Raw genomic sequence first — 24,788 nt, 5'->3', positions numbered from 1 at the left:
TGTTGTTGTTCTGGTGTATCATTGTGTTGTTGTCATGGTGTATCATTGTGTTGTTGTTCTGGTGTATCATTGTGTTGTCATGGTGAATCATTGTGTTGTTGTCATGGTGTATCATTGTGTTGTTGTCATGGTGTATCATTGTGTTGTTGTCATGGTGTATCATTGTGTTGTTGTTCTGGTGTATCATTGTGTTGTTGTTCTGGTGTATCATTGTGTTGTTGTTCTGTTGTGTTGTTGTTCTGGTTGTCATGGTGAATCATTGTGTTGTTGTCATGGTGTATCATTGTGTTGTTGTAATATAATATAATAATAATATATGCCATTTAGCGGACGCTTTTATCCAAAGCGACTTACAGTCATGTGTGCATACATTCTACGTATGGGTGGTCCCGGGAATCGAACCCACTACCCTGGCGTTACAAGCGCCATGCTCTACCAACTGAGCTACATTGTGTTGTTGTTCTGATGTATCATTGTGTTGTTGTCGTGGTGTTGTTGTCATGGTGTATCATTGTGTTGTTGTTCTGGTGTATCATTGTGTTGTTGTTCTGGTGTATCATTGTGTTGTTGTTGTGGTGTATCATTGTGTTGTTGTCATGGTGTATCATTGTGTTGTTGTCATGGTGTATCATTGTGTTGTCGTGGTGTATCATTGTGTTGTTGTCATGGTGTATCATTGTGTTGTCGTGGTGTATCATTGTGTTGTTGTCATGGTGTATCATTGTGTTGTTCTGGTGTATCATTGTGTTGTTGTCATGGTGTATCATTGTGTTGTTCTGGTGTATCATTGTGTTGTTGTTCTGGTGAATCATTGTGTTGTTGTTCTGGTGTATCATTGTGTTGTTGTCATGGTGAATCATTGTGTTGTTGTTCTGGTGTATCATTGTGTTGTTGTCAGTGTGTATCATTGTGTTCTTGTCAGTGTGTATCATTGTGTTGTTGTCATGGTGTATCATTGTGTTGTTGTCATGGTATATCATTGTGTTGTTGTCAGTGTGTATCATTGTGTTGTTCTGGTGTATCATTGTGTTGTTGTCATGGTGTATCATTGTGTTGTTGTCATGGTATATCATTGTGTTGTTGTCAGTGTGTATCATTGTGTTGTTCTGGTATATCATTGTGTTGTTGTCAGTGTGTATCATTGTGTTGTTCTGGTGTATCATTGTGTTGTTGTCATGGTGTATCATTGTGTTGTTCTGGTGTATCATTGTGTTGTTGTCAGTGTGTATCATTGTGTTCTTGTCAGTGTGTATCATTGTGTTGTTGTCATGGTGTATCATTGTGTTGTTGTCATGGTATATCATTGTGTTGTTGTCAGTGTGTATCATTGTGTTGTTGTCATGGTGTATCATTGTGTTGTTGTCATGGTGTATCATTGTGTTGTTGTCAGTGTGTATCATTGTGTTTTTGTCAGTGTGTATCATTGTGTTGTTGTTCTGGTGTATCATTGTGTTGTTGTCGTGGTGTATCATTGTGTTGTCGTGGTGTATCATTGTGTTGTCGTGGTGTATCATTGTGTTGTTGTCATGGTGTATCATTGTGTTGTTGTCATGGTGTATCATTGTGTTGTTGTCGTGGTGTATCATTGTGTTGTTGTCGTGGTGTATCATTGTGTTGTTGTCATGGTGTATCATTGTGTTGTTGTCATGGTGTATCATTGTGATCTTCGTGGATTTGACATGTTTTTTTACGTCTCATCCTTACCTGCTGCTAAACCAATTGCCCTCTGGGACAAATCAAATTCCATCCATAAATCCCTTTCTATATCATCAGTCACAAATTGTTTTTACGGTAAGCCGGCCTAGATCCCTATGCAAGCAGCAGTAGAGTGACAAGTCAACATCTCCTTAGAAGGAAGAAACCTTGAGAGAAACAAAGAGTCAGGGAGAAACTTAATTTCTCCTCGGCTCCTCAAAACCCACTGGAGGAGAAGTTCAGAGGGGAAGGACCTCTAGCTTTTTCCCAATGTGTTTTTGAGAAGGAGACGAGGAGAGAGAGGACGCGAGGAGTATGCATTTGAGATTCCCCCTCATGCGGGAGGAGGCCCATCCTTCTCGCAGGTTGACGTTTATTGTCATTAATCTTGCCCTGGAGGCAGAACTGTGTGATTTTCATTACATGGGCCAGCTGCAAAGTCAAAATAGTCTGTATTGTAAAAATTCATGAAAACAATCATTTGCTTTTTGGTCTTCATTTAAGTTTGGGATTAGTCATTAGGGTTAGCAGTGCGGTTAAGGCTAGGTTTTAATGTATATTTTATGACTTTGTGGCTGTGCCAGCTAGTGACCACTCTGCAGGCTGCCTCTAGGGCAAGATTCATGACAATAAATGCTAAACTGCGTTCTCCTCTTGCTGTACTGGTTAGAAGCTAATAATACACAAGACCACTAGGTGGCGACATCACACCAGGAAAACTAATGGGAACCGTGAACACAGACCAAGGTGGTGACATCACACCAGGAAAACTAATGGGAACCGTGAACACAGACCAAGGTGGTGACATCACACCAGGGAAACTAATGGGAACCGTGAACACAGACCAAGGTGGTGACATCATACCAGGAAAACTAATGGGAACCGTGAACACAGATCAAGGTGGTGACATCACACCAGGAAAACTAATGGGAACCGTGAACACAGACCAAGGTGGTGACATCACACCAGGAAAACTAAAGGGAACCGTGAACACAGACCAAGGTGGTGACATCACACCAGGAAAACTAATGGGAACCGTGAACACAGACCAAGGTGGTGACATCACACCAGGAAAACTAATGGGAACCGTGAACACAGACCAAGGTGGTGACATCACACCAGGAAAACTAATGGGAACCGTGAACACAGACCAAGGTGGTGACATCATACCAGGAAAACTAATGGGAACCGTGAACACAGACCAAGGTGGTGACATCACACCAGGAAATCTAATGGGAACCGTGAACACAGACCCAGGTGGTGACATCACACCAGGAAAACTAATGGGAACCGTGAACACAGACCAAGGTGGTGACATCACACCAGGAAAACTAATGGGAACCGTGAACACAGACCAAGGTGGTGACATCACACCAGGAAATCTACTTGGCAGGTTTCTTGGAGAAATTCACTGACACTTTTTACAGAATGACATCAATAACCTCGTGAAAACAGTGACCTGTGTTTTTAAAGACGCTAGTCAGTGTGTGTGTGTGTGTGTGTGTGTGTGTGTGTGTGTGTGTGTGTGTGTGTGTGTGTGTGTGTGTGTGTGTGTGTGTGTGTGTGTGTGTGTGTGTGTGTGTGTGTGTGTGTGTGTGTATATTTGTATATTTGTGCTCGTGCGTGTCCGTGCGTGTGTAGGAGGGCACCATGGAGAGAATATTAATTTTTAGTCATACACGAAACTGCACTCGTACTCTGTCTAACTGTAGGAGTCATCATCACGTTTGTGGTTGAGTGAACCAGAGACCAAGCCGTTCTTCACGGAGTTGTGTGTCCTTGAACTTAGAGCATTATTACTGACTGCTGTGGCCTCCAGTGGGAACAGGCTGAGTGGTGAGGTAGAACAGTTTATGAGAAAGTGATACACACTTTCCTTCAGACTCATCCAGGGGCCGTCCCAGATACCCCTTCTGTCTCCTGAAATATTAGCCTCATCCATCCCAGATACCCCTTCTGTCTCCTGAAATATTAGGCTCATCCATCCCAGATACCCCTTCTCCTTCTGTCTCATGAAATATTAGCCTCATCCATCCCAGATACCCCTTCTCCTTCTCTCCTGAAATATTAGCCTCATCCATCCCAGAGACACCTTCTCCTTCTCTCCTGAAATATTAGCCTCATCCATCCCAGATATCCCTTCTCATTCTCTCCTGAAATATTAGCCTCATCCATCCCAGATACCCCTTCTCCGTCTCTCCTGAAATATTAGCCTCATCCATCCCAGATACCCCTTCTCCGTCTCTCCTGAAATATTAGCCTCATCCATCCCAGATACCCCTTCTCCGTCTCTCCTGAAATATTAGCCTCATCCATCCCAGATATCCCTTCTCTTTCTCTCCTGAAATATTAGCCTCATCCATCCCAGATACCCCTTCTCCGTCTCTCCTGAAATATTAGCCTCATCCATCCCAGATATCCCTTCTCCGTCTCTCCTGAAATATTAGCCTCATCCATCCCAGATACCCCTTCTCCATCTCTCCTGAAATATTAGCCTCATCCATCCCAGAGACTCCTTCTCCCTCTGTCTCTCCTGAAATATTAGCCTCATCCATCCCAGAGACACCTTCTCCCTCTATCTCTCCTGAATTATTAGCCTCATCCATCCCAGAGACTCCTCCCCCTTCTCTCTCTCTCTCTCTCTCTCTCTCTCTCTCTCTCTCTCTCTCTCTCTCTCTCTCTCTCTCTCTCTCTCTCTCTCTCTCTCTCTCTCTCTCTCTCTCCCCCTCCCCCTCTCTCTCTCTTCTGTGAAGACAAAGAGGTCTTACAGGAGCCAGAAGAGGTAAATGTGTGAGCTGGTCTGGAAATGGAGCAATTCCAGCTTTAATTTGCTATTAAGGTGAGAACAAGATGCACTAAATTATACATTAGAAAGAGAGAGAGAGGAGAAAGAGGAAACCCCACTGACTACCCTTATCAGATCACAGCAAAATCACATTCTACTTGAACAGAGCAATATTCAATCATGAGGCATCAAGCTGAATAAACTGCATTCATTTTAGAAATGTTATAGATGAAAGGGAAGTAGCGTAGAAACCGACCAGAAAGTAATTAATCACAACAAATTCAATCCCTTTTAGACAACTTTCTGGACAAAACGTTTCAGTGCAGTAGCGAAGGTGTAAACTTGGCAGTAGAAAGCCTAAATAGCTTCACTATCAGATCTAAACATTTCAACCGGACAACCTAACAATATGAACAACAATGACAAATGGTTGGATGAAAAGTGCAAAATCCTAAGAAATAAATGGAGAAACATATCCAACCAAAAACACAGAGACCCAGAAAACCTGAGTCTACGCCTTCACTATAGTGAATCACTAAAACAATACAGAAATACACTATGGAAAACCTGAGTCTACGCCTTCACTATAGTGAATCACTGAAACAATACAGAAATACACTACGGAAAACCTGAGTCTACGCCTTCACTATAGTGAATCACTGAAACAATACAGAAATACACTACGGAAAACCTGAGTCTACGCCCTCACTATAGTGAATCACTAAAACAATACAGAAATACACTATGGAAAACCTGAGTCTACGCCCTCACTATAGTGAATCACTAAAACAATACAGAAATACACTATGGAAAACCTGAGTCTACGCCTTCACTATAGTGAATCACTGAAACAATACAGAAATACACTATGGAAAAGGAGGGAACAGCACGTCAGAAATCAGCTCAATGTAACTGAAGAATCCATAGACTCTAAACACTTCTGGGAAAAACACAAATAGTTATCTATCCAAAATGGAGATGTATGGGTAAGCCACTTCAAAACATATGTTTTTTTATAACAAAGAACAAACAGCAAAAACACCTACATGAACAATAGAAAATATTAGTCAGCTATTAAAGACAACCAGAACCCACTGAATTCTCCAATTACATTGACTGAACTACAGGACACAATACAACCCCTCCAACCCTAACAGGCCTGTGGTGTTGATGGTGTCCTATACATTATTAATTATACAGACACAATACAACCCCTCCAACCCTAACAGGCCTGTGGTGTTGATGGTGTCCTCAATGACATTATTAATTATACAGACACAATACAACCCCTCCAACCCTAACAGGCCTGTGGTGTTGATGGTGTCCTATACATTATTAATTATACAGACACAATACAACCCCTCCAACCCTAACAGGCCTGTGGTGTTGATGGTGTCCTATACATTATTAATTATACAGACACAATACAACCCCTCCAACCCTAACAGGCCTGTGGTGTTGATGGTCTCCTATACATTATTAATTATACAGACACAATACAACCCCTCCAACCCTAACAGGCCTGTGGTGTTGATGGTGTCCTATACATTATTAATTATACAGACACAATACAACCCCTCCAACCCTAACAGGCCTGTGGTGTTGATGGTGTCCTATACATTATTAATTATACAGACACAATACAACCCCTCCAACCCTAACAGGCCTGTGGTGTTGATGGTATCCTCAATGACATTATTAATTATACAGACAACAAATTTCACTTCACTATATTTAAACTCTTTAACATCATCCTCAGCTCTGGCATCTTCCCTAAAACATGGAACTGAGGACTGATCACCCCAAACCACATCCTCAGCTCTGGCATCTTCCCTAAAACATGGAACCGAGGACTGATCACCCCAAACCACATCCTCAGCTCTGGCATCTTCCCTAAAACATGGAACCGAGGACTGATCACCCCAAACCACATCCTCAGCTCTGGCATCTTCCCTAAAACATGGAACCGAGGACTGATCACCCCAAACCACATCCTCAGCTCTGGCATCTTCCCTAAAACATGGAACCGAGGACTGATCACCCCAAACCACATCCTCAGCTCTGGCATCTTCCCTAAAACATGGAACCGAGGACTGATCACCCCAAACCATATCCTCAGCTCTGGCATCTTCCCTAAAACATGGAACCGAGGACTGATCACCCCAAACCATATCCTCAGCTCTGGCATCTTCCCTAAAACATGGAACCGAGGACTGATCACCCCAAACCACATCCTCAGCTCTGGCATCTTCCCTAAAACATGGAACCGAGGACTGATCACCCCAAACCATATCCTCAGCTCTGGCATCTTCCCTAAAACATGGAACCGAGGACTGATCACCCCAAACCACATCCTCAGCTCTGGCATCTTCCCTAAAACATGGAACCGAGGACTGATCACCCCAAACCACAAAAGTGGAGACAAATCCGACCCCAATAACTACCGTGGGATATGTTTCAACAGCAACCTTGGGGAAATTGTCTGCATTATCATTAACAGCAGACTCGTACATTTCCTCAGTGAAAACAATGTACTGAGCAAATGTCAAATTGTCTTTTTACCAAATTACCGTATGACAGGACACATATTCACCCTGCAACCCCTTATTGACAAACAAAACACAACAAAAGCAAAGTCTTCTCATGCTTTGTTGATTTCAAAAAAGCCTTTGACTCAATTTGGCATGAGGGTCTGCTATACAAACTGATGGAAAGTGGTGTTGGGGGAAAAACATACAACATTATAAAATCCATGTACACTAACAACAAGTGTCCGGTTAGAATTGGCAGAAAACACACCCATTTCTTTCCACAGGGCCGTGGAGTGAGACAGCTTGATCCCCACCCTCTTCAACATATATCTTAATGAACTGACGAGGAAACTAGAACAGATTCTGCCAGACCTGGGTCCTGACAGTAAATCTCAGTAAGACCAAAATAATGGACCAGAGGAAAGAGTGCCTCCTACTGGCTATTCTGCACAGATTCTGCCAGACCTGGGTCCTGACAGTAAATCTCAGTAAGATCAAAATAATGGTGTTCCAAAAAAGGTCCAGTCGCCAGAACCACAAATACAAATTCCATCTAGACACCGTTGCACTGGAGCACACAAAACTATACATACCTCGACCTAAACATCAGCGCCACAGGTAACTTCCACAAAGCTGTGAACGATCTGAGAGACAAGGCAAGAAGGGCATTCTACGTCATCAAAAGGAACATCAAATATGACATCCCAATTCGGATCAGGCTAAAAATACTGGAATTGGTTATAGAACCCATTGCCCTCTATGGTTGTGAGGTCTGGGGCTCATCAACCAAGAAAAACTGAGAAAACTATAACGCTGTTTGGCCCTAAACAGAGAGTACACAGTGGCAGAATACCTGACCACTGTGACTGACCCTAAACAGAGAGACACAGTGGCAGAATACCTGACCACTGTGACTGACCCTAAACAGAGAGACACAGTGGCAGAATACCTGACCACTATGACTAACCCTAAACAGAGAGACACAGTAGCAGAATACCTGACCACTGTGACTGACCCTAAACAGAGAGACACAGTAGCAGAATACCTGACCACTGTGACTGGCCCTAAACAGAGAGTACACAGTGGCAGAATACCTGACCACTGTGACTGACCCTAAACAGAGAGTACACAGTGGCAGAATACCTGACCACTATGACTAACCCTAAACAGAGAGACACAGTGGCAGAATAATAATAATAATAATAATAATAATAATATATGCCATTTAGCAGACGCTTTTATCCAAAGCGACTTACAGTCATGTGTGCATACATTCTACGTATGGGTGGTCCCGGGAATTGAACCCACTACCCTGGCGTTACAAGCGCCATGCAGAATACCTGACCACTGTGACTGGCCCTAAACAGAGAGTACACAGTGGCAGAATACCTGACCACTGTGACTGGCCCTAAACAGAGAGTACACAGTGGCAGAATACCTGACCACTGTGACTGGCCCTAAACAGAGAGTACACAGTGGCAGAATACCTGACCACTGTGACTGGCCCTAAACAGAGAGGACACAGTGGCAGAATACCTGACCACTGTGACTGGCCCTAAACAGAGAGGACACAGTGGCAGAATACCTGACCACTGTGACTGACCCTAAACAGAGAGGACACAGTAGCAGAATACCTGACCACTGTGACTGACCCTAAACAGAGAGTACACAGTGGCAGAATACCTGACCACTGTGACTGACCCAAGATGAAGGACGGCTTTGACTATGTACGGACTCAGTGAGCAGAGCCTTGCTATTGAGAAAGGCCTCCATCGGCAGACCAGCCTCTCAAGAGAAGACAGGCTATGTGCTCACTGCCCACAACATGAGGTGGAAACTGAGCTGCACTTCCTAACCTCCTGCCCAATGTATGACCATATTAGAGAGACATATTTCCCTCAGTTTCACAGACCCACAAAGAATTTGAAAACAATCCAATCTTGATATTGGTTGAAATACAGTACCACAGTTGTGACATCACAGCAACAAGATGTGTGACCTGTTGCCACGAGAAAAGGGCAACCAGTGAAGAACAAACACCATTGTAAATACAACCCATATTTATCCTTATTTATTTTCCTTTTTGTACTTTAACTATTTGCACATCGTTATAACACTGTACATAGCCACAATATGACATTTGAAATGTCTCTAATTCCTTTTAAACTTTTGTTGTTTGTTATTGTCTATTTCACTTCTGTTTATGATTTATTTCACTTGCTTTGGCAATGTACACATGTTTCCCATGCCAATAAAGCCCTTTGAATTGAAGAGAGAGAGTTGATTTTATCACCTGCTCGCTTAAGGTATGACACCAGTCTTTGACCGATACCCCCTGTACATAGCCTTGCTAGTTATTTTATTGTTGCTCTTTAATAATTTGTTATTTTTCTATTTTCTTATTTATTTATTTTTTACTTCAGTTAATTTTAGTAAGAAATTCTTAACAATTATTTTTCATGAAACTGCATTGTTTGTTAAGGGCTTGTAAGTTAGCATTTAACTGTAAGGTCTACTTCACCTGCTGTACTCGGTACATGTGACAAATACAATTTGATTTGAATATTTGACTGAATATGTACAGGGTTTTACAACCTTTGTCTGGAATAAAAGCCGCAAATTAAACACTAAACAACATCCTATGACAAAGTCCAAAGGTGCCACCTCCTACTCCTACTGCTGGGTGTAATCATTAGTCCAAACGGTTCCAAAAAACGAGAGATTCTATTGGACAGATTAAGGTAGGTCCCGCCCCGTTTCGTTCCGTTTACGAAACGTTTTGCAACAGAATCGGGATAATGACGACACCCCTGTTAACACTAATGTTCCCCTGGCGAATGTTTGCGGAAGTGGAAACTTGAACAAATAAACAGTTCAATTAATAATCTCTGTTGTATGCGAGATACACTCAACGTTTTCAATGATCTCGTTATTTGCGTCGTTGGTTTACAATGAGTGTGTCAAAAATCAGCAACACACATTGACGAGTAATTTAGTTATTTATTCTGCCCTCCCAAAACAACTGGAAACACGTGAGCTGACCTACCACGTCGTCGTCAGCTGAGACAGGCGACATGGCGACTCCAGCGGGTTTCAAGGTGCTGAGAGTTAATATATATATACATTTGCTTTGTTTTGTTCGCATTGTCAACGGATCATGTTGTCCTGTGAGGTTTTGTAAATAGTTTAACCGAAAACAGTTGGCTAGAAGTTGAACAAAAACATTGTCGACACTTGACAACTAACAAGGTTAGTTAGTAGAAGTTGCCTGTCCAGTTGGCAGAGTAGTGCAGATTCATGTTGAAACGGTCATAAGAAGTTACTTGTAAAAACCTTGAACCTGTCGACTTCCAGAATTACCAACAGGCTCATGTTGTTCGCTTTCATAGTGACAAGTCGAGCTAACTTATTGTACAAACAAACATGCAAAACAGTTTAAAAGTTGTCAGGAAGTTGGTTGAGCCAGCTACCTAGTTAGCCACAACATCACATTTCTGAAAAGGTAGAAAGGTGAAAGAATGTGAAATTGGTCAATGTTCAAAGAGCAAAATGATAAACAATACAGCCAACGTATCCCATTACATTGTCACATGGACATAGCACTTGATTTGGATGAAGTTAGCTAGGTACTCTAGCCCTATTTGTTTACCAAGTCTCCAACAACAACATAATGAGTTGTATTCATCTCTGAATGCGTTTCCCTCTTTCTCTCTCAGGTTTTATATGAGCATGATGGAGTTTTTATACACACCAACCCAGAAAGGAGTGAGGAGCAGGATTCTCTGACTTCAGGATCCCTGCGTGTCCTGGACCAGGTATGTCGATATTGGAACGACAGAATGAGATGAGATCCTTCCCTTGTTATGATGTCCACAGATCAGACTGAACATTCCTTCTCGTCATTTCTACCAGGATGGAGACATAGTGCTGGAATATAAACCCATGGAGGATGTTGACCACTCTGCCATGCTGTGTGCTGCCAAGGTTAGACTTTATTTACATGTCATTTGATAATAATATTCCATGTGTCAGGTCATCATAAACAAAGTGTACACATATTCAAATACTAACTAGATTACTCTGATCAATCTTACTGGTACATTCATGTAGAAAAACTGCTCATTGGCGTTTGGCCACAACTGTTGTCTGGTGCTGATAATTTTATTTTACCTTTATTTAACCAGGCAAGTCAGTTAAGAACACATTCTTATTTTCAATGACGGCCTGGGAACAGTGGGTTAACTGCCTGTTCAGGGGCAGAACGACAGATCAGTACCTTGTCAGCTCGGGGTTTGAACTTGCAACCTTCCGGTTACTAGTCCAACGCTCTAACCACTAGGCCGCCCCATAATACAGACACAGTGCAATTTGTTTAACATGGAAATAGCTGTTCTATCAGTCAGCCTACAGTAGCAGCCAATGTGTGGTGTTCAATGTAGACCTACATTTCATGAGACCTTTGGGGAAAAAACCACACGCAGGACTTGACGTGAACCTGTTTATCCACTTGTCCTTCAGACCAGGAGGTGACTGGAAATGGTGTTTGATGCAAGAAACCACTTAAAATACAATGAATTATTATTCTGACATTATTACAGGGAATTAGACAAATTATACTACCTTCTGCCTATTGGATACTTGTATTATTCAAGCCTGTCTCAAAATACAACACTGGCCCTTTAAGACAAAAACAAAAGCCCTTTACCTGACTCACCTTTCAAAGATTTCTAGAAATGTACATGTTTGGTGGTCTTGTAGGAAGCAATCACTCCCCTATTGCTGACTACAGATGACCTATCACTGGGCTAATACCAACGTAATTAGAACAGTAAAACTAAATGTTTTGTCATACCCGTGGTATACGGTCTGATATACCACAGCTGTCAGCCAATCAGCATCCAGGGCTGGTTGTGTGTATAGGCCTACTGCAGCTCTGAGTGGTTATGCCACCGGTCTGTGTAGAGTACGGGCTGAGTGGTGCCTGTCAATGCAATAGAATCATACACCGACGCGTTCTGACTACAACAACATCTCTTGAATAGTTAGTTTTGTTTCGGTATGTTGCGTTGAAAGTGGCTAATAACGCATTGACTCGATCACAATTAGTTTTGTTGCGTTGGAAGTAGCTAATAACTCATTGACTCGATCACAATTAGTTTTGTTGCGTTGGAAGTAGCTAATAACTCATTGACTCGATCACAATTAGTTTTGTTGCGTTGGAAGTAGCTAATAACTCATTGACTCGATCACAATTAGTTTTGTTGCATTGAAAGTGGCTAACGCATTGACTCGATCACAATTAGTTTTGTTGCGTTGGAAGTAGCTAATAACTCATTGACTCGATCACAATTAGTTTTGTTGCGTTGGAAGTAGCTAATAACTCATTGACTCGATCACAATTAGTCTTGTTGCATTGAAAGTGGCTAACGAATTGACTCGATCACAATTAGTTTTGTTGCGTTGGAAGTAGCTAATAACTCATTGACTCGATCACAATTAGTTTTGTTGCGTTGGAAGTAGCTAATAACTCATTGACTCGATCACAATTCCCACAGTAAAGGGAAACGTTGATAGTGTTAACTAAAGGGGGGAAACCTCTATAAAGTGTAGTGAAGTTCAATCTGGTGTTTCTCTGCACGGTGTCCGCACAGCTTAAAGGGAACATTAGTCAGGATTATGGTGACAACACTCCACATTTTTATATGTTGGCTTGGCTGTATCCATGGTGACACATCTGTTGTCTTGAGAGCTCGACGACGACTGTCAAATCACAGTCTGGCTCCAATCACCTTGGTCATGTGACAGCAGCATCGCTTCATGTTTCCTGACTCTGTTTCTCTGCTGCACTAGAGTGCGGATGTTCTAGTGATCTCTGACTGAAATAAAAACCCTTGAGAGTGGACATGCGACAGGAAACCGAAGCCCAGAAGTATATCCTGATTCCTGAATCTAAAATGGTTCATCCCGGTCGTGATGAAAACGCATAGCTGGCTCATCTCTTCATGGAAACTATAACTCTCCTCTCTCTACCAGCCACTCAGGACAGATGTCTGTCAGTTAGGTTCTCTGTGGAGGAAAAAAAAAAAAAAGATCCCTTATTCTCTTTCTCTGTCAAAACCGGTTTCATTTGAATAGCCTCTCATAGTATTTCCAGCCTTTGCTGTATTTATTTGTACCACTACCTACCCAGCCAGAACTATGTACTGTATATACATAGTACAACATTTTGGGGTCACTTAGACATTTCTGAAAAACAGCAGATAAAAAAAAAAGTAATATCTACATTGGCGTACAGAGGAGCATTATCAGCAATCATCACTCCTGTGTTCCAATGGCACGTTATGTAGCTAATTCAAGTTTATACTTTCAAAAGGGTAATTGATCATTAGAAAACCCCTTTTCACAGAACAGTGCAAACGGAGGCCCCGGTGCATAACTGAGCAAAAGGGCAAGTACATTTGTGTCTAGTTTGAGAAACAGATGCCTCACAAGTCCTCAACTGGCAGCTTCATTAAATAGTACCTGCAAAACACCAGTCTCAACGTCAACAGTGAAGAGGCAACTCCGGGATGCTGGCCTTCTAGGCAGAGTTGCGAAAAAGAATGCCATATCTCAGACTGGCCAATTAAAAATAAAAGATTGAGATGGACAAAAGAACACACTGGACAGAGGAAGATTTGGAAAAAAAAGTGTTATGGTCAGACAAATCTGAGTTTGAGGTGTTAGGATCATAAAGAAGAACATTCATGAGATGCAGAAAAGATGCTTGATGCCATCTATCAAGCATGGTGGAGGCAATGTGATGGTCTGGGGGTGCTTTGGTGGTGGTAAAGTGGGAGATTTGTACAGGTTAAAGGGATCTTGAAGAAGGAAGGTTATCACTCTATTTTGCAACGCCATGTCCACCCTGTGGATGGCGCTTAATTGGAGCCAATTTCCTCCTACAACAGGACAATGACCCAAAGCACAGCTCCAAACTATGCAAGAACTATCTAGGGAAGAAGCAGTCCGCTGGTATTCTGTCTATAATGGAGTGTCCAGCACAGTCACTGGATCTCAACCCTATTGACTGTTGTGGGAGCAGCTTGACCGTATGGTACTTAAGAACGTCCCATCAAGCCAATCCAACGGGTGGGAGGTGCTTCAGGAAGCATGGGGGTGAAATCTCTTCAGATTACCTCAACACATTGACAACTAGAATGCCAAAGGTCTGCAAGGCTGTAATGGCTGCAAATGGAGGATTCTTTGACGAAAGCAGAGTTTGAAGGACACAATTATTATTTAAATTAAAATTCATTATTTATAACGTTGTCAACGTCTTGACTATATTTCCTGTTCATTTTGCAACTCATTTCAGGTATGTTTTCATGGAAAACAAGGACATTTCTACATGACCCCAAACTTTTGAACAGTATTGTAGATAGTACAGTATATGGGTAGGTGTGTGTGTGTGTGTACTGTATGTAGATGGTACAGTATATGGGTAGGTGTGTGTGTGTGTGTAGACGGTACAGTATATGGGTAGGTGTGTGTACTGTATGGAGATGGTACAGTATATGGGTAGGTGTGTGTACTGTATGGAGATGGTACAGTATATGGGTAGGTGTGTGTACTGTATGTAGATGGTACAGTATATGGGTAGGTGTGTGTACTGTATGGAGATGGTACAGTATATGGGTAGGTGTGTGTACTGTATGGAGATGGTACAGTATATGGGTAGGTGTGTGTACTGTATGGAGATGGTACAGTATATGGGTAGGTGTGTGTACTGTATGGAGATGGTACAGTATATGGGTAGGTGTGTGTACTGTATGTAGATGGTACAGTATATGGGTAGGTGTGTGTGTGTGTGTACTGTATGTAGATGGTACAGTATATGGGTAGGTGTGTGTACTGTATGTAGATGGTACAGTATATGGGTAGGTGTGTGTACTGTATGTAGATGGTACAGTATATGGGTAGGTGTGTGTACTGTATGGAGATGGTACAGTATATGGGTAGGTGTGTGTACTGTATGTAGATGGTACAGTATATGGGTAGGTGTGTGTGTGTGTGTACTGTATGTAGATGGTACAGTATATGGGTAGGTGTGTGTACTGTATGGAGACGGTACAGTATATGGGTAGGTGTGTGTACTGTATGGAGATGGTACAGTATATGGGTAGGTGTGTGTACTGTATGTAGATAGTACAGTATATGGGTAGGTGTGTGTACTGTATGGAGATGGTACAGTATATGGGTAGGTGTGTGTACTGTATGTAGATGGTACAGTATATGGGTAGGTGTGTGTGTGTGTGTACTGTATGTAGATGGTACAGTATATGGGTAGGTGTGTGTACTGTATGGAGACGGTACAGTATATGGGTAGGTGTGTGTACTGTATGGAGATGGTACAGTATATGGGTAGGTGTGTGTACTGTATGTAGATAGTACAGTATATGGGTAGGTGTGTGTACTGTATGGAGATGGTACAGTATATGGGTAGGTGTGTGTACTGTATGTAGATGGTACAGTATATGGGTAGGTGTGTGTACTGTGGAGTGTACTGTATGGAGATGGTACAGTATATGGGTAGGTGTGTGTACTGTATGTAGATAGTACAGTATATGGGTAGGTGTGTGTACTGTATGGAGATGGTACAGTATATGGGTAGGTGTGTGTACTGTATGTAGATGGTACAGTATATGGGTAGGTGTGTGTACTGTATGTAGATGTACTGTATGTAGATGGTACAGTATATGGGTAGGTGTGTGTGTGTGTGTACTGTATGTAGATGGTACAGTATATGGGTAGGTGTGTGTACTGTATGGAGACGGTACAGTATATGGGTAGGTGTGTGTACTGTATGGAGATGGTACAGTATATGGGTAGGTGTGTGTACTGTATGTAGATAGTACAGTATATGGGTAGGTGTGTGTACTGTATGGAGATGGTACAGTATATGGGTAGGTGTGTGTACTGTATGGAGATGGTACAGTATATGGGTAGGTGTGTGTACTGTATGGAGATGGTACAGTATATGGGTAGGTGTGTGTACTGTATGGAGATGGTACAGTATATGGGTAGGTGTGTGTACTGTATGGAGATGGTACAGTATATGGGTAGGTGTGTGTACTGTATGTAGACGGTACAGTATATGGGTAGGTGTGTGTACTGTATGTAGATGGTACAGTATATGGGTAGGTGTGTGTACTGTATGTAGACGGTACAGTATATGGGTAGGTGTGTGTACTGTATGTAGATAGTACAGTAGGTGTGTGTACTGTATGTAGATAGTACAGTATATGGGTAGGTGTGTGTACTGTATGTAGATGGTACAGTATATGGGTAGGTGTGTGTACTGTATGTAGATGGTACAGTATATGGGTAGGTGTGTGTACTGTATGTAGATGGTACAGTATATGGGTAGGTGTGTGTACTGTATGTAGATGGTACAGTATATGGGTAGGTGTGTGTACTGTATGTAGATGGTACAGTATATGGGTAGGTGTGTGTACTGTATGTAGATGGTACAGTATATGGGTAGGTGTGTGTACTGTATGTAGACGGTACAGTATATGGGTAGGTGTGTGTACTGTATGTAGACGGTACAGTATATGGGTAGGTGTGTGTACTGTATGTAGACGGTACAGTAGGTGTGTGTACTGTATGTAGATGGTACAGTATATGGGTAGGTGTGTGTACTGTATGTAGACAGTACAGTATATGCGTAGGTGTGTGTACTGTATGTAGATGGTACAGTATATGGGTAGGTGTGTGTACTGTATGTAGACGGTACAGTATATGGGTAGGTGTGTACTGTATGTAGACGGTACAGTATATGGGTAGGTGTGTGTACTGTATGTAGACGGTACAGTATATGGGTAGGTGTGTGTACTGTATGTAGATAGTACAGTAGGTGTGTGTACTGTATGTAGATAGTACAGTATATGGGTAGGTGTGTGTACTGTATGGAGACGGTACAGTATATGGGTAGGTGTGTGTACTGTATGGAGACGGTACAGTATATGGGTAGGTGTGTGTACTGTATGGAGACGGTACAGTATATGGGTAGGTGTGTGTACTGTATGTAGATGGTACAGTATATGGGTAGGTGTGTGTACTGTATGTAGATAGTACAGTATATGGGTAGGTGTGTGTACTGTATGTAGATGGTACAGTATATGGGTAGGTGTGTGTACTGTATGTAGATGGTACAGTATATGGGTAGGTGTGTGTACTGTATGTAGATGGTACAGTATATGGGTAGGTGTGTGTACTGTATGTAGATGGTACAGTATATGGGTAGGTGTGTGTACTGTATGTAGATGGTACAGTATATGGGTAGGTGTGTGTACTGTATGTAGACGGTACAGTATATGGGTAGGTGTGTGTACTGTATGTAGATGGTACAGTATATGGGTAGGTGTGTGTACTGTATGTAGACGGTACAGTATATGGGTAGGTGTGTGTACTGTATGTAGACGGTACAGTATATGGGTAGGTGTGTGTACTGTATGTAGATAGTACAGTAGGTGTGTGTACTGTATGTAGATGGTACAGTATATGGGTAGGTGTGTGTACTGTATGTAGATGGTACAGTATATGGGTAGGTGTGTGTACTGTATGTAGACGGTACAGTATATGGGTAGGTGTGTGTACTGTATGTAGATAGTACAGTAGGTGTGTGTACTGTATGTAGATGGTACAGTATATGGGTAGGTGTGTGTACTGTATGTAGACAGTACAGTATATGCGTAGGTGTGTGTACTGTATGTAGATGGTACAGTATATGGGTAGGTGTGTGTACTGTATGTAGACGGTACAGTATATGGGTAGGTGTGTGTACTGTATGTAGATAGTACAGTAGGTGTGTGTACTGTATGTAGATGGTACAGTATATGGGTAGGTGTGTGTACTGTATGTAGACAGTACAGTATATGCGTAGGTGTGTGTACTGTATGTAGATGGTACAGTATATGGGTAGGTGTGTGTACTGTATGTAGACAGTACAGTATATGGGTAGGTGTGTACTGTATGTAGACGGTACAGTATATGGGTAGGTGTGTGTACTGTATGTAGATGGTACAGTATATGGGTAGGTGTGTGTACTGTATGTAGATGGTACAGTATATGGGTAGGTGTGTGTACTGTATGTAGATGGTACAGTATATGGGTAGGTGTGTGTACTGTATGTAGACGGTACAGTATATGGGTAGGTGTGTGTACTGTATGTAGATAGTACAGTAGGTGTGTGTACTGTATGTAGATGGTACAGTATATGGGTAGGTGTGTGTACTGTATGTAGACAGTACAGTATATGCGTAGGTGTGTGTACTGTATGTAGACAGTACAGTATATGCGTAGGTGTGTGTACTGTATGTAGACGGTACAGTATATGGGTAGGTGTGTGTACTGTATGTAGACAGTACAGTATATGGGTAGGTGTGTACTGTATGTAGACGGTACAGTATATGGGTAGGTGTGTGTACTGTATGTAGACGGTACAGTATATGGGTAGGTGTGTGTACTGTATGTAGATAGTACAGTAGGTGTGTGTACTGTATGTAGATAGTACAGTATATGGGTAGGTGTGTGTACTGTATGGAGACGGTACAGTATATGGGTAGGTGTGTACTGTATGGAGACGGTACAGTATATGGGTAGGTGTGTGTACTGTATGTAGATGGTACAGTATATGGGTAGGTGTGTGTACTGTATGTAGATGGTACAGTATATGGGTAGGTGTGTGTACTGTATGTAGATAGTACAGTATATGGGTAGGTGTGTGTACTGTATGTAGATGGTACAGTATATGGGTAGGTGTGTGTACTGTATGTAGATGGTACAGTATATGGGTAGGTGTGTGTACTGTATGTAGATGGTACAGTATATGGGTAGGTGTGTGTACTGTATGTAGATGGTACAGTATATGGGTAGGTGTGTGTACTGTATGTAGATGGTATAGTATATGGGTAGGTGTGTGTACTGTATGTAGATGGTACAGTATATGGGTAGGTGTGTGTACTGTATGTAGACGGTACAGTATATGGGTAGGTGTGTGTACTGTATGTAGATGGTACAGTATATGGGTAGGTGTGTGTACTGTATGTAGACGGTACAGTATATGGGTAGGTGTGTGTACTGTATGTAGATAGTACAGTAGGTGTGTGTACTGTATGTAGATAGTACAGTATATGGGTAGGTGTGTGTACTGTATGTAGATGGTACAGTATATGGGTAGGTGTGTGTACTGTATGTAGATGGTACAGTATATGGGTAGGTGTGTGTACTGTATGTAGATGGTACAGTATATGGGTAGGTGTGTGTACTGTATGTAGATGGTACAGTATATGGGTAGGTGTGTGTACTGTATGTAGATGGTACAGTATATGGGTAGGTGTGTGTACTGTATGTAGATGGTACAGTATATGGGTAGGTGTGTGTACTGTATGTAGACGGTACAGTATATGGGTAGGTGTGTGTACTGTATGTAGACGGTACAGTATATGGGTAGGTGTGTGTACTGTATGTAGACGGTACAGTATATGGGTAGGTGTGTGTACTGTATGTAGACGGTACAGTATATGGGTAGGTGTGTGTACTGTATGTAGACGGTACAGTAGGTGTGTGTACTGTATGTAGATAGTACAGTAGGTGTGTGTACTGTATGTAGACGGTACAGTATATGGGTAGGTGTGTGTACTGTATGGAGACGGTACAGTATATGGGTAGGTGTGTGTACTGTATGGAGACGGTACAGTATATGGGTAGGTGTGTGTACTGTATGGAGACGGTACAGTATATGGGTAGGTGTGTGTACTGTATGTAGACGGTACAGTATATGGGTAGGTGTGTGTACTGTATGTAGATAGTACAGTAGGTGTGTGTACTGTATGTAGATAGTACAGTATATGGGTAGGTGTGTGTACTGTATGGAGACAGTACAGTATATGGGTAGGTGTGTGTACTGTATGGAGACGGTACAGTATATGGGTAGGTGTGTGTACTGTATGGAGACGGTACAGTATATGGGTAGGTGTGTGTACTGTATGGAGACGGTACAGTATATGGGTAGGTGTGTGTACTGTATGGAGACGGTACAGTATATGGGTAGGTGTGTGTACTGTATGGAGACGGTACAGTATATGGGTAGGTGTGTGTACTGTATGTAGATAGTACAGTAGGTGTGTGTACTGTATGTAGATAGTACAGTATATGGGTAGGTGTGTGTACTGTATGGAGACAGTACAGTATATGGGTAGGTGTGTGTACTGTATGGAGACGGTACAGTATATGGGTAGGTGTGTGTACTGTATGTAGACGGTACAGTATATGGGTGTGTGTGTGTGTACTGTATGTAGATGGTACAGTATATGGGTAGGTGTGTGTACTGTATGTAGATGGTACAGTATATGGGTAGGTGTGTGTACTGTATGTAGATGGTACAGTATATGGGTAGGTGTGTGTACTGTATGTAGATGGTACAGTATATGGGTAGGTGTGTGTACTGTATGTAGATGGTACAGTATATGGGTAGGTGTGTGTACTGTATGTAGACGGTACAGTATATGGGTAGGTGTGTGTACTGTATGTAGACGGTATAGTATATGGGTAGGTGTGTGTACTGTATGTAGATGGTACAGTATATGGGTAGGTGTGTGTACTGTATGGAGATGGTACAGTATATGGGTAGGTGTGTGTACTGTATGGAGATGGTACAGTATATGGGTAGGTGTGTGTACTGTATGGAGATGGTACAGTATATGGGTAGGTGTGTGTACTGTATGTAGACGGTACAGTATATGGGTGTGTGTGTGTGTACTGTATGTAGATGGTACAGTATATGGGTAGGTGTGTGTACTGTATGTAGATGGTACAGTATATGGGTAGGTGTGTGTACTGTATGTAGATAGTACAGTATATGGGTAGGTGTGTGTACTGTATGTAGATGGTACAGTATATGGGTAGGTGTGTGTACTGTATGTAGATGGTACAGTATATGGGTAGGTGTGTGTACTGTATGGAGATGGTACAGTATATGGGTAGGTGTGTGTACTGTATGGAGATGGTACAGTATATGGGTAGGTGTGTGTACTGTATGGAGATAGTACAGTATATGGGTAGGTGTGTGTGTGTGTACTGTATGTAGATGGTACAGTATATGGGTAGGTGTGTGTACTGTATGGAGATAGTACAGTATATGGGTAGGTGTGTGTACTGTATGGAGATGGTACAGTATATGGGTAGGTGTGTGTACTGTATGGAGATGGTACAGTATATGGGTAGGTGTGTGTACTGTATGGAGATAGTACAGTATATGGGTAGGTGTGTGTGTGTGTACTGTATGGAGATGGTACAGTATATGGGTGTGTGTGTGTGTACTGTATGGAGATGGTACAGTATATGGGTAGGTGTGTGTACTGTATGGAGATGGTACAGTATATGGGTAGGTGTGTGTACTGTATGTAGACGGTACAGTATATGGGTAGGTGTGTGTACTGTATGTAGACGGTACAGTATATGGGTAGGTGTGTGTACTGTATGTAGACGGTACAGTATATGGGTAGGTGTGTGTACTGTATGTAGACGGTACAGTATATGGGTAGGTGTGTGTACTGTATGTAGACGGTACAGTATATGGGTAGGTGTGTGTACTGTATGTAGATGGTACAGTATATGGGTAGGTGTGTGTACTGTATGTAGACGGTACAGTATATGGGTAGGTAGTACAGTATATGGGTGAGTCTGAGTATACCTGTATTCTCTCTCCCAGGAGTCTAGCTCTGTGTTTGAATGGGGCCAGCGGCACCAGGGTCCGAGCCAAGACCCAGGAGACAAGCCTACCAGGCAGGTGGAGCACCAGCTGAGCTGTGAGACAGAATGGGACATGGTTCACACTGTTCAGTTCAGGAAGAAACCCAGCAACCATGAAGGTGAGTGCAAGAGGACACCCTAGAACACAGCAGGACACCCTAGAACACAGCAGGACACCCTAGAACACAGCAGGACACCCTAGAGCACAGCAGGACACCCTAGAGCACAGCAGGACACCCTAGAGCACAGCAGGACACCCTAGAGCACAGCAGGACACCCTAGAGCACAGCAGGACACCCTAGAGCACAGCAGGACACCCTAGAGCACAGCAGGACACCCTAGAGCACAGCAGGACACCCTAGAGCACAGCAGGACACCCTAGAGCACAGCAGGACACCCTAGAACACAGCAGGACACCCTAGAACACAGCAGAACAGAGTAGGCCCGGGTAGGCCACAGTAGAATGGCCATTGATTTGACCTTTTTCTTTAGTCAGGGAAAGTCATGGAGAACATATCAATGTTTTAGCATCATCATGCTTCCTCTATGGAGAGACAAATGTCACTATTCCTTACCTGTCCAGCTGATATATTGTCATTACCTGGAGCCTACTGCAATGAGTTGTCCGGTTTCTTTGACCTGTCAGTCTAGCACGGGAACCGCAATGTCTAGCACGGGAACCACAATGTCTAGCACGGGAACCGCAATGTCTAGCACGGGAACCGCAATGTCTAGCACGGGAACCGCAATGTCTAGCACGGGAACCGCAATGTCTAGCACGGGAACCGCAATGTCTAGCACTGGAACCGCAATGTCTAGCACGGGAACCGCAATGTCTAGCACGGGGACCGCAATGTCTAGCACGGGAACCGCAATGTCTAGCACGGGAACCGCAACGTCTAGCACGGGAACCGCAATGTCTAGCACGGGAACCGCAATGTCTAGCACTGGAACCGCAATGTCTAGCACGGGAACCGCAATGTCTAGCACGGGAACCGCAATGTCTAGCACGGGAACCGCAATGTCTAGCACTGGAACCGCAATGTCTAGCACGGGAACCGCAATGTCTAGCACGGGGACCGCAATGTCTAGCACGGGGACCGCAATGTCTAGTACGGGAACCGCAATGTCTAGCACGGGAACCGCAATGTCTAGCACGGGAACCGCAATGTCTAGCACGGGAACCGCAATGTCTAGCACGGGAACCGCAATGTCTAGCACGGAACCGCAATGTCTAGCACGGGAACCGCAATGTCTAGCACGGAACCGCAATGTCTAGCACGGGAACCGCAATGTCTAGCACGGGAACCGCAATGTCTAGCACGGGAACCGCAATGTCTAGCACGGGAACCGCAATGTCTAGCACGGGAACCGCAATGTCTAGCACGGGAACCGCAATGTCTAGCACGGGAACCGCAATGTCTAGCACGGGAACCGCAATGTCTAGCACGGGAACCGCAATGTCTAGCACGGGAACCAATGTCTAGCACGGGAACCGCAATGTCTAGCACGGGAACCGCAATGTCTAGCACGGGAACCGCAATGTCTAGCACGGGAACCGCAATGTCTAGCACGGGAACCGCAATGTCTAGCACGGGAACCGCAATGTCTAGCACGGGAACCGCAATGTCTAGCACGGGAACCGCAATGTCTAGCACGGGAACCGCAATGTCTAGCACGGGAACCGCAATGTCTAGCACGGGAACCGCAATGTCTAGCACGGGAACCGCAATGTCTAGCACGGGAACCGCAATGTCTAGCACGGGAACCGCAATGTCTAGCACGGGAACCGCAATGTCTAGCACGGGAACCGCAATGTCTAGCACGGGAACCGCAATGTCTAGCACGGGAACCGCAATGTCTAGCACGGAACCGCAATGTCTAGCACGGGAACCGCAATGTCTAGCACGGGAACCGCAATGTCTAGCACGGGAACCGCAATGTCTAGCACGGGAACCGCAATGTCTAGCACGGGAACCGCAACGTCTAGCACGGGAACCGCAACGTCTAGCACGGGAACCGCAATGTCTAGTAATGGAACTCAATGCAACATAATTGTTGTTCTTGGCCTTGCCGTTCTGTGGTTCTTCCTGGCAAGACTTAACCTTGTTAAGCGTGCAGCGGTCTCTCTCATATATACAGTATATTTCTCTCTCTCCTCTCTGGCTGGTCTCTCTCATATATACAGTATATTTCTCTCTCTCTCTCTCCTCTCTGGCTGGTCTCTCTCATATATACAGTATATTTCTCTCTCTCCTCTCTGGCTGGTCTCTCTCATATATACAGTATATTTCTCTCTCTCCTCTCTGGCTGGTCTCTCTCATATATACAGTATATTTCTCTCTCTCCTCTCTGGCTGGTCTCTCATATATACAGTATATTTCTCTCTCTCTCCTCTCTGGCTGGTCTCTCTCATATATACAGTATATTTCTCTCTCCTCTCAGGCTGGTCTCTCTCATATATACAGTATATTTCTCTATCTCTCTCCTCTCTGGCTGGTCTCTCTCATATATACAGTATATTTCTCTTTCTCTCTCCTCTCTGGCTGGTCTCTCTCATATATACAGTATATTTCTCTCTCTCTCTCCTCTCTGGCTGGTCTCTCTCATATATACAGTATATTTCTCTCTCTCCTCTCTGGCTGGTCTCTCTCATATATACAGTATATTTCTCTTTCTCTCTCCTCTCTGGCTGGTCTCTCTCATATATACAGTATATTTCTCTCTCTCTCTCCTCTCTGGCTGGTCTCTCATATATACAGTATATTTCTCTCTCTCTCTCCTCTCTGGCTGGTCTCTCTCATATATACAGTATATTTCTCTCTCCTCTCAGGCTGGTCTCTCTCATATATACAGTATATTTCTCTCTCTCTCCCTCCTCTCAGGCTGGTCTCTCTCATATATACAGTATATTTCTCTCTCTCTCCCTCCTCTCAGGCTGGTCTCTCTCATATATACAGTATATTTCTCTCCCTCCTCTC

At 43.3% G+C, this 24,788-nt stretch overlaps 1 protein-coding gene across 2 annotated transcripts in view; it reads left to right on the top strand.

The window, feature by feature from the left end:
• Nucleotides 1-9,954: 9,954 nt before the first annotated feature.
• LOC123995983 (TBC1 domain family member 15-like) overlaps nucleotides 9,955-24,788 on the top strand; it is an 84,132-nt gene continuing 69,298 nt past the window's right edge. The window contains exons 1-4 of one of the 2 annotated variants that reach the window (XM_046299633.1): nucleotides 9,955-10,109; nucleotides 10,728-10,826; nucleotides 10,924-10,995; nucleotides 21,767-21,926. In XM_046299633.1, the coding sequence (XP_046155589.1) occupies nucleotides 10,086-10,109; nucleotides 10,728-10,826; nucleotides 10,924-10,995; nucleotides 21,767-21,926 (355 nt within the window). In that variant the 5' untranslated portion in view covers nucleotides 9,955-10,085. Of the gene's footprint in view, nucleotides 10,110-10,143; nucleotides 10,261-10,727; nucleotides 10,827-10,923; nucleotides 10,996-21,766; nucleotides 21,927-24,788 lie in introns of those variants that run through there. The other variant, XM_046299634.1, reaches the window with a different exon arrangement.

Source organism: Oncorhynchus gorbuscha, linkage group LG14, assembly GCF_021184085.1.
Source record: "Oncorhynchus gorbuscha isolate QuinsamMale2020 ecotype Even-year linkage group LG14, OgorEven_v1.0, whole genome shotgun sequence".
In the NCBI taxonomy this organism is placed as follows: Eukaryota; Metazoa; Chordata; class Actinopteri; order Salmoniformes; family Salmonidae; genus Oncorhynchus; species Oncorhynchus gorbuscha.
The sequence above is the reverse complement of the archived record's forward strand: the minus strand, read 5'-3'. Positions and strand labels throughout refer to the sequence as shown.